The sequence below is a fragment of the Oryctolagus cuniculus genome, chromosome 17 (assembly GCF_051225735.1).
Source record: "Oryctolagus cuniculus isolate XC-2025 breed Fujian yellow rabbit chromosome 17, ASM5122573v1, whole genome shotgun sequence".
Taxonomy (NCBI): Eukaryota; Metazoa; Chordata; class Mammalia; order Lagomorpha; family Leporidae; genus Oryctolagus; species Oryctolagus cuniculus.
Genome location: NC_142883.1, coordinates 24,665,712 through 24,675,440, shown reverse-complemented (window position 1 = coordinate 24,675,440; position 9,729 = coordinate 24,665,712). Strand labels below are relative to the sequence as shown.

General features: G+C 49.3%; 1 protein-coding gene across 7 annotated transcripts in view; it reads left to right on the top strand.

Annotated features, from left to right (window-relative positions):
- The first annotated feature begins 2,969 nt into the window (after positions 1–2,969).
- Positions 2,970–9,729, top strand: part of SKAP1 (src kinase associated phosphoprotein 1) — a 304,258-nt gene continuing 297,498 nt past the window's right edge. For 6 of the 7 annotated variants that reach the window (XM_070060822.2, XM_089318110.1, XM_089318108.1 and 3 more), the window contains exon 1: positions 3,023–3,150. In XM_070060822.2, the coding sequence (XP_069916923.2) occupies positions 3,105–3,150 (46 nt within the window). In that variant the 5' untranslated portion in view covers positions 3,023–3,104. Of the gene's footprint in view, positions 3,151–9,729 lie in introns of all 7 variants that reach the window. The other variant, XM_008271352.5, reaches the window with a different exon arrangement.

Sequence of the window (9,729 nt, the reverse complement as noted above, 5' to 3'; positions counted from 1 at the left end):
CTTGCTGTGTGGTTTTTTTTTTTTTTTTTTTTTTTTTTTTTTTTTTTTATAATATCAGCTTTAGATTTGCAAAAACAACTGCGGCTGTAACACAGAGTCCCCAGATATTCTCCCTTGGTTTTCTGTTACTCTTTATATATTTGAAAGGCAAAAAAAAAAAAAAAAAAGGGGGGAGAGAGAGAGAGAATTGGTCCTCTACCTACTGGTTCACTCCCCCAAATGCCAGCAACAGCTGGGACTGGACCAGCAGCCAGAAGAGCCAGGAACTCCATTCAGGTCTCCCATGTCAGTCGCAGGGACCCACGTAGTTGAGCCATCATCTGCTGTATCCTAGGTGTGTTAGCAGGAAGCTAGAATTTGGAGCGGAGCTGAGACTTAAACTCAGGCCCTCCAGTTTTAGGCTGCAGGTGACCCAGGTGGAGTTCTACCCACTGCACCGCAATGTCCACCACTTCATTGCTCTTTAACGTGCATCCTAGTACTTCAAAAATGATTCCAGAGCAATGACAATTTTATAGTGGGGTGATGGGGTTGGCAATGTTGCCCAAGGGGTACATAGTACTTGCTCCACTGAGCCCGGAAGGGGCAGCCTGCTCATTGTTCGACTTTCCCCCACAGCAAGGAGGATGAGCAGAACCAGAGTCCCCTGAGACTCATGCTAGCCCCTGTCCCTTCATCCCGATTTGCTGCAACTGGTAGGTGGGTCATGTGATCTTGACAACAAGGCACCATTGCTTCCAGATGCAGGACATGATCAAAATCACTGCATTGGGCCCGGCACTGTGGCGTAGCAGGTAAGACCACTGCCTGCGATGCCCGTTCATGTCCTAGCTGCTCCACTTCCAATCCAGCCCCCTGCTAATGGCCTGGGAAAGCAATGGAAGATTGGGCCCCTGCTATCCCATGTGGGAGACCTGGAAGAAGCTCCAGGCTCCTGGTTTCAGTCTGGCCATTTGGGGAGTGAACCAGCGGATGGAAGACCTCTGTCTCTCTCACTCTCTTTCTCTGTAACTCTGTTTCAAATAAATAAATATTAAGAAAGCACCACTGTATTCTTTAAAGAACCAAGTCCTCACCCTGAGGCTGTGCCAGGAGGCGGGCATTGCTACCACCTGTCTTCAGGACACTTTCTTGGTGCTACTCCTGCCCTTTCTCCTAGCTTGAGCCCATCATCATTTCTGCTGAAACTGCTGTTAAAAACCATGTCCTCTGTCTCCCATGTGCCCCCTCTTAGCATTCCAAATCCTTACTACATGTTCTATAGGTGGTCTCGGAGAACAGAAGCGTCGTTTTCGGGGCTAGTGTATGGCACCATGAGTTAAGCTGCCGCCTGTGATGTTGGCATCCCATATGAGCGAATCCCAGCTGCTGCATGTGTTCCTCTGCTTCCTGCTGACACGCCTGGGAAATCAGTGGAACAAAGCCCAAGTCCTTGGGCCCCTGCCACCCATGTGGGAGCCCCAGATGGAGTTTCAGGCTCCAGGCTTCGACCTGGCCCAGCCCCAGCTGCTGTGGCCATCTGGGAAATCAACGAGAAGATAGAAGATCTCTCTCTGTCTTTCCCTTTCTCTCTGTAACTCTGCCTTTCCAAGAAATTTAAAACATTTAAAAAAAACTTTTGGTAAAGAAGGAAAAACAGTAGCGGTAAAGAGATGTGTGAGGCCGCATGCCACATAGGAGCTCTGCTTAGGTCACTCAGAGGTTGTCGGCGGCGTCTCCCAATTGAGTTCAAAAATCTCCCACTCTGACTTTCAAGCTCCTTTTATCCCCACAACCAGTTTCCTTTCATCATTCCCTGAGAGAGGGCCCCACGCTGTTCCTCCAGCAGTGGGGGCTTTTCCATCTTTGCTGGTTCTGGTTTTCTCACCTGAGAAGTTCCTCCTGCCCCTTTAAATCTGGCGTGGCCTTTGAGCTCATCTCAAAGACCACCCACACCTCTCTCCTTAGAAACATCCAGTGTTGTCACAGGACAGCAGGTCAAGCCACTGCGCGGGACGCGGGCATCCCATACTGGAGCACCAATTTGATTCCCAGCTACATTTTCTGATCCAACTTGCTGCTAATGCCCCTGGGAAGGCAGTGGAAGATGGTCCAAGTACTTGGTCCCTGCACCCATGTGGATGACCTGGATGGAGCTCCTGGCTTTGTTCTGGCCCAGCCCCAGCTGTGTGTCCATCTGGGCATTGAACCAATGGGTGAGAAAATCTCTGATTTTCTGTCACTCTGCCTTTCAAGTAGATGAAAATAAACATTAAAAAGAAAAACAGTTGTGTATTTTAAAAACTACACCCACTGACACCTCCATCACTTTCTTATATTCACCTCCCTTCCCTGGCCACCTTCCACCTTTTCATGGCAGTTGGTCTATTGTGCTAAAAAAAAAAAAAAGCCACTACGTTGAGCTCACTATAAAAATCACAGCGGTGAGAGCCAACGGACGGTCCCCGCCCGCCGCACTGACCCCAACCGGGGCGCTGAGCCTTCCCCCACAGTCTCCTCCCTCCATCAGCTCTCAGAGGGGCGCGCTCTGTTCCCTCTCCCTGGCCTCCTGCCCACCTCCACCCCCCAGGCCACTCCTTCCTGTCCTGCGAGGACAGGGAGGGACACCTGGGCTCCCGTGTCCAAGGTTGTGGCTGCCCCATTCTCCCTCACACTGTTTACAGGAGGTAGGGGCCGGATTGAGAGCCGCTCTCAACCCGGTGTCTCCCCTGAGCGATCGCCCGCCCTGCAGTCACGCTGAGCTTGGGCGCGGGAACCGAGCCGGCGGTTGCAGGGTGTGATGCTAAGCTCAGCTCCCCGCGCCCCGTTTCAGGCACCCCCGGTGCAGCGATTAGGATGGAGCCCCTCAGAGCCGCGGCTCCTGGGCGCTGGGCGAAAGCGACGGCGCAGCAACCTTTGCACTGGGCCGGGCGTGGGCGCCACGCGCGCCGCGCAAGGCAGCCCCGGTGCCCCCCGGGCGACCGCGCGCCACTTCCTGAGCGCGCCCCGCTGACCCCGCCCTGCGGCGGCCACGGAGGCGCAGGTGCCTGAGGCGCGCAGCCCGCGCCCGCCCGCCTGCCGGCTGCCTTCCGAGCAGGGCCCACGCCCCCTCTCCCGCCCGGCAAATGCAGGCCGTCGCCCTCCCGGAGGAGATCCGTTGGCTCCTGGAAGGTAACGAACGCCCTGACCCCTCTGGGAAGTCTCGCTGGGCTGAAAGCAGGAAAGGAGGCACGAGGCCCGCCCTAGGCCCGGCGTTCGGTTCAGCTGCACCGCGCACCGCCGTGGAGAACCCGCAGGCTTCCAGGTCCCCTACCCCGGCCCGGCGGGCCTCCTCCACTCGGGGGTCTCTGGCTCCTTGTGTCCCACACCTGGGCTCCTCCGCTTAACCTCCCTGGCGTCTGAACTCCGTCCGGCCAGGTTCTTGGTGATCTGCGGCCTGTCCCTCTCTCAGGGCTGCCGCCACCGGCAGGGTTCTTCCTCCTCAGCCCTGAACTTATCACCTTTCACAGACACGCACCTGGCTGCTTGGAGGGCCTCCAGGGGCTGTGGGGGCTCCTGGGTCCTCCGGCCCAGGCCTGTGAGTTTTTGTCCGTGTGGAAGCCCCAGCCTCCGCCCCTGCCGCCTTTCCCAGCCTACACCCTCCCGGGGATGTCCATATCCAACCCAGGAGGCGCACCCTCGGCCTTCCATCTCCTCCATCGCGATGTATTCCCCTTCAATCTGTAGCGTGCAAGCAGCCCTTCGAGGAGTTAAGGCTGCGGGCAGCTGTTTGGCCTGTCCTTGGGATGCCCTATCCCCTGTCGGAGTGCCTGGGTTTGAGTCCTGGCTCTGCTCCGGATTCCAGCTTCCTGCTAATGCACACTCTGGGAGGCGGCAGAGAGGATGACTCAAGTAGTTGGGTTCCCTGCCATCCACATGGGAGGCTTGGATCGAGTTCCTGGCTCCTAGGGGTGGCACTCATTTGGGGAGTGAACCGGTGGGTCTTGATCTGTCTCTCTCTCTCTCTCCCTCCCTCTTCTCTCTTTCTCTCCCTCTCTTTCTCCTTCTCCCCCTCCCTCTCCCCTCCCTTCCTCTCTCCCTCCCCCCTCCCTCTCTCTCTCCCTCTCCCCCTCCCTCCTCCTCCCTCCCTCCTCTCCCCCTCCCTCTCTCCCCCCTCCCCCCTTCTCTCTCCTCTCTTCCTCTCATACTCACCAACACTCAGAAAGAGGCTTCCCTAACGAGCAGTCTCGCCTGCTCATCACACTCACCTGAGCGTTCACATCTGCAAAGTCTCATCTGCAAAGTCCTTTTTACTTCTTCTCTGTAACCGACCTTTTAGGGAGGCAGAGGCCTGGAATCTGCAGGTATAGGAGGGTCCCAGGAGGAAGCTGTCCAGAATGAAGCCTTTTGGCAACTAAGTGACGTTTGGGACACATATTTAACAGATGGCCTGCTTTGGGTAGGTCATATTTTTGGCAAGCTGCATTTTTTTTTTTTCAGTTTCTCTCAATTTAATTGGTTTTATATCTCCATTACCTTGTTATCTTGGTATAAATGCCTCCTAATCAGATATTTGGCAAGTCCTTTTGGTCTGTGTTTGTGGCACTGTTTCCATTCTGGATCGCCTCTATATAAAAACTGTCAGCTAAGTATTTCTTTTTGAGGTGAGGTTTCCAAAATCCACTTTACTTATGACCTGACTCAATCTAAGCTGTAGGAGTGGAAAACAACTTGCAGGCTAAGAGAGTGTTATCTGGGTGTCTGAGAAAAAGCAAGGCAGCCTCTGCCTGTGCAGTGGGTGCCCTGTTAGACTTGGGAAGGAAGGCTGGCATTGTCTTTGGCTTCCAGTAAAAAAGGGCCGGTGGCAAGAACCTGAATTCTGCCTTTGCAGGTAGAGATCTGAGGTGATTTTATGTTTATTGGGAGATGGAGGGATCCTACTGTACAAGATCGGTAGGTGGTTCTTCAGTGGAAAATCCCTTTTTATTTTCAGAGGCTTGCAGTGAAATCTACTCCATTTTTGATGCGCAGTGCTTTATTGTTCAAAACTGACACTTGCGTAAACAACTCATTTCTACACCTGCCACCTTCCTTTAGCTTAGATTATTTTCTTGTTAGCTGACTGTTTTTAATTGAAGTCTTCAGATCTCCTTCTAAAGTAGCACCTTTGTTTGCTGACAAGTGGAGCAGCGTATGAATGGAGATTAATTGCATGTCACATAACTTCTGTATCAAACCTGCTGTGTCTTAACAATCTCCATTGCTGCTCAGGTCTTTAGAATATCAGAGGAGTCGGGGTTTCAGTTTTAAGGCGCTTCTTTGGTTAATGTATTTCTTTAAAGCTGTTTTTTTTTTTTTTAAGTTTGTAATTAGAGTCTTGCATCTGAAGTAGAGAAGAAATATGAAGTGGGATTCAACCGATGCTTCTGTTGAAAAATGTTTGAAGAGTGTGTTTTTGAAAGGTGTGTGTAGTAATAGCAACATATTGGTTATTGGTTTTATCTTTAATGTAACGCAGTCTCTAGAAATATGGAAGAATTATTCATTGTGCTACAAATAATTTGTGGATATTAGAAGCCCAAAATGGCCATCAATTTGTCATCTGTTACAGTTTGCTTGTCTCCCCTGCCACATACTTTTTAAGGTTAACTATTGACAAATAGAAAATACGTAGGTCCTGATCTCTACACAGTCACACAGTGGGAGGGAGCCATAGGATATGAGAGCTGCAACCCCAGGGCTGCCACGTGGCTGAGGGGGCGGGTTTTCCACAATGAATTACTACATTCATAAACCAATGCATAAGCATTTGCACAATGATTTAGCGCTGGCCATTATAGCCATAACTTAAGCATTTATTTATTTATAACTACATGAGGGTGTTTTTTTGATCTGATGTGTGTGCTTTTAAAAAGAGAATGTGCAAAACATGGTAAAAGGTTTATATCAATATTTTGCATCATGAAGGGCACAGAAAGTCTGAATGACTAAAATTAATTATTTGAATATTAAAATTGTAAACATTTGAAAATGTTTTATTCGACTCAGAAACTCCACTTAAAGCACACCAAGCACATACGTGCACTTGCATCCACCCTCAATGTCCGTGGATTAGGAACAGTGAAGCAGTGGTGGAATGTTTTGGCACATCTGTCTCATGGACTAGCTTGCAGCCATTAAAAAGGATGCAGTGGGGTGCAGGTTTAACCTGGCAGGTAAGGCAGCGTGTAAGACACCCGCGTCCCATGTTACCTGGGTTTGATACCAGGCTGTGGCTCTTGACTCCAGCTTCCTACTAATAGAGGCCCTGGGAGGCAGCCATGATGACTCAAGCAGTTGAGTCTCCTGCCACCCGTGTGGGAGCCCTGAATTGAGCAGCTGGCTCCTGACTTGCCTGGCCCAGCCCCAGCTGTTGTGGGCATGTGGGGAGTGAACAGCAGACGAGAGCTGTTTCTCTCTCTGCCTCTCAGATAAGGAGATAAAGTTAAATAGATAAAAGGTTGTAGTGGATCTATATGAGGAGTCTTTACAATGTTCAGGGAGGGCAGGCTTGTGGTACAGTGAGGTAAGCCACAGCTTAGGATGTCTGCATCCCATATCCAAGTGCCTGGGATCAAATCCCACCTTTGCTATCCAGCTTCTTGCTACTACATCTGAGATGCTGCAGATGATGGCTTGAGTGCTTGGGTCCCTGCCACCCACAAGGGAGACTCAGATGGATTTTTGGGCTGTTAACCTTGGCCTGTTCCAGTCCTGGCTGTTGGAGCCTCTGAGGGAGTGACTCAGTAGTTGGAAGATCTCTCTATTTCTTTCAAATAAATAAAATAAACTTTGAAAATGTTCGTGGGAAAAAAAAAAGAAAATGTTCGTGGAAAATACATATTATGAAAAAACTATGCAAGGATTTCAGGTTTTAGTGCACTGAAATAAACTCATTTCTCTCTCTCTCTCTCTCTCTCTCTCTCTCTTTTTTTTTTTTTTTTTGACAGGCAGAGTTAGACAGTGAGAGGGAGAGAGAGAGAGAGAGAAAGGTCTTCCTTCTGTTGGTTTACCCCTGAAATGGCCGCTATGGCCGGCACGCTGCACAGATCCGAAGCCAGGAACCAGGTGCTTCCTCTTGGTCTCCCATGCAGGTGCAGGACTTGGGCCATCCTCCACTGCCTTCCCGGGCCATCGCAGAGAGCTGGACTGGAAGAGGAGCAACTGGGACAGAATCTGGTGCCCCGACCGGGACTAGAACCCGGGGTGCCGGCACCACAGAAGGAAGATTAGCCTAGTGAGCTGCGGCACCAGCCTCTTTTATTTATTTTTTAAAATGTATTTATCATTTGAAAGTCAATTACACAGAAAGAGAAGGAGAGGCAGAGAGAGAGAGAGAAAGAGAGAGAGAGAGAGAGAGAGATCTTCCATCTGCTGGTTCACTCCACAAATGGCTGCAACATCTGGGGTTGGGCCAGACAGAAACCAGGAGCCAGGAGCTTCTTCCTGGTCTCCCATGTGGGTGCAGGGGCCCAAGTATTTGGGCCATTTTTTGCTGTTTTCCCAGGCACATTAGCAGGGAGCTGGATCAGAAATGGAACAGCTGGGACTTGAACTGGCATCCATCCATATCAGATACTGAGACTGCAGGCGGAGGCTTAATCTTCTACACCACAGAGCTGGCCCCTAAACTCAGCTTTTAATTCCATTTTCCATGAACTTTTCGAAGTACCTTCATATATAGATATATGTGAGTGTGTGTGTGCGTGCGTGTGTGTGTGCACATGTATGTGTGTGTTTATACATTCAAAGAGAGGGAGAGAGAGGAGAGAGAATATCAAGCAAGTGCTTGGAAAATGCCTATGGCACATTTTTAAGATTAAAACACAATGCACAGTAGTATGTTTAATATCCCATTTTTGTTTGAAAAATAAAACAGAACATCCAAAAAAAACCACCTCCATATGTTATTTGAGCATATGTTTGTATAAGTCTAGGCAGAAGTAAAAGTGAATGTATACCAAGGTATTAACGTTGGCTCCCTTAGGAGGAGAGAGTGAGTTCGGGAAAGTGGTATTTTTATTTCATACATCTTCATGTTGTGACAATGACCATGTATTACTTTTGTAATCAGGAAGGAACAACCAGTAAGGTTATTTAAAAGAAAAAGACACAAACAAGAGACAAATGGAAGCTCAAAGAGGTCGGAGTGGTTGCAGGCTTATTGCCCATGGTTGTGATGATGTCTTTCTCTTTTTAGCCCTGGGAGACGAATGTGGGGAATTTTTTAAAAATGCTCTGTCAGGTTTTTGGCAAACGTCAAAGCAGTGAGACTTCCAGGCTCGCTCAGGAAATGGCTTCTTCAGATAGACTCTGTCAAGCTCTCATTTTCAGAAGCAGTAACTGGGCCCCTATCAGTAAATGAGCACGTTACAGATAAGTGAAGTGAACGGCATCTTCTGGCTTACGGAGAGAGGAGGAAATATTCGGGTCTGTTCTCCAGTACTCAGGCTTCAGACGCAGAAGTTATCTTTTTGTTTTTGTTTTGCGATAACCAGCCTGAAAACAAAAAACAATGGCATGCTGGCAGTTTGCATAATCTTTGCTCCGCAGATGTAAACATCACCAGCTGCCTCTTCCTGGTCTTCCTAGCCCTGCTTTTGAAGTCAGCAGCAGAAGGAGCTGCTCCGTGTGTCCCCCATGGTGGGCGGGGACTACTGACTCTCCCCTGATGGCTCATGGCGCCCCAGTGCCTACCTGGAGCCTAAGTCCTGTGTGTAGTATGGATTGAAGCCAACATAGCATCAGCAGCCTAGCTGCGTGGAGCAACAATTGCTACGCTAACGTGGATTCTGATATGCCCACGGTTACTTTATTTTTAAACTTCCTTGGAAAGAAGCAGTCATTAATCATTTCCTTCCAGATTGCTCTTCAGGTCTGTATTGGCCGACACAGCCAACCGTAAAACCCTTTTCAATACAGTATAACCCCAACTGTGGGGAACCTGCAGGAGTTGCTCTGGGTGGCTAAGGAGATTCTCTGTGCTCACTCTAACTTTTTACTCTAGACATTGTGATCAATCCTTTTATTAGGAACTTTTTTTCCCAAACAGTTTATATTCTGGTAGAACTCTTTTGAGCACTTGTAAGCTCAGGGTTGTTGTAGTGAATGTCTGTTATCAGATTTTGTGGGTCTACATGGAGTTGTTTAGGGGTAGTTCTGCCATAGTTGTTCCTCAACTGCTTCCTGAGTGTCTGCGGCTGCCTTACATTTTTGTCTTTGATATAAATTCACACATGGCCTTTGGCTTACACTGATGTTCCATTCTTGCTTTTCTCCACCAAAGGAGACTTTCAGGGATTCTTTCAGTCTCCTCTGCTTCTTTTCATTGGGGACTAGTGGTCATTTGGCTTTTTGCTTTTTTAATTTGGAATTGTCATTTCAAAATTTTATTTATCTTTTTTTATTTGAAAGGCCAGATTGTCAGCAGGGGGTTGAGAAATCATGGCCTAGACATAGGCTCTATCAGTTGGCACAGAGCCTGTTCCTACAAAAATCCCTGTTTGTGTAGAAGACATCGGGGGGCCCAGGGGCACAACAGGAGAAGTTGGGGTCTGCATTATAGTCATGCAAGTGATTGACAGTGGGAGCATGAGCAGCCCTGTTCCTAAACACCCTCCTGCCAGCCCAGTTAATCAGGGTACCCGGGCCTTCACCTGATTTAGTGCCCAGCCTATGCCATCTTGGTGCCACTTTCTCCCTTTCTCCTGTACGGAGCAGCTGCCACCAGCC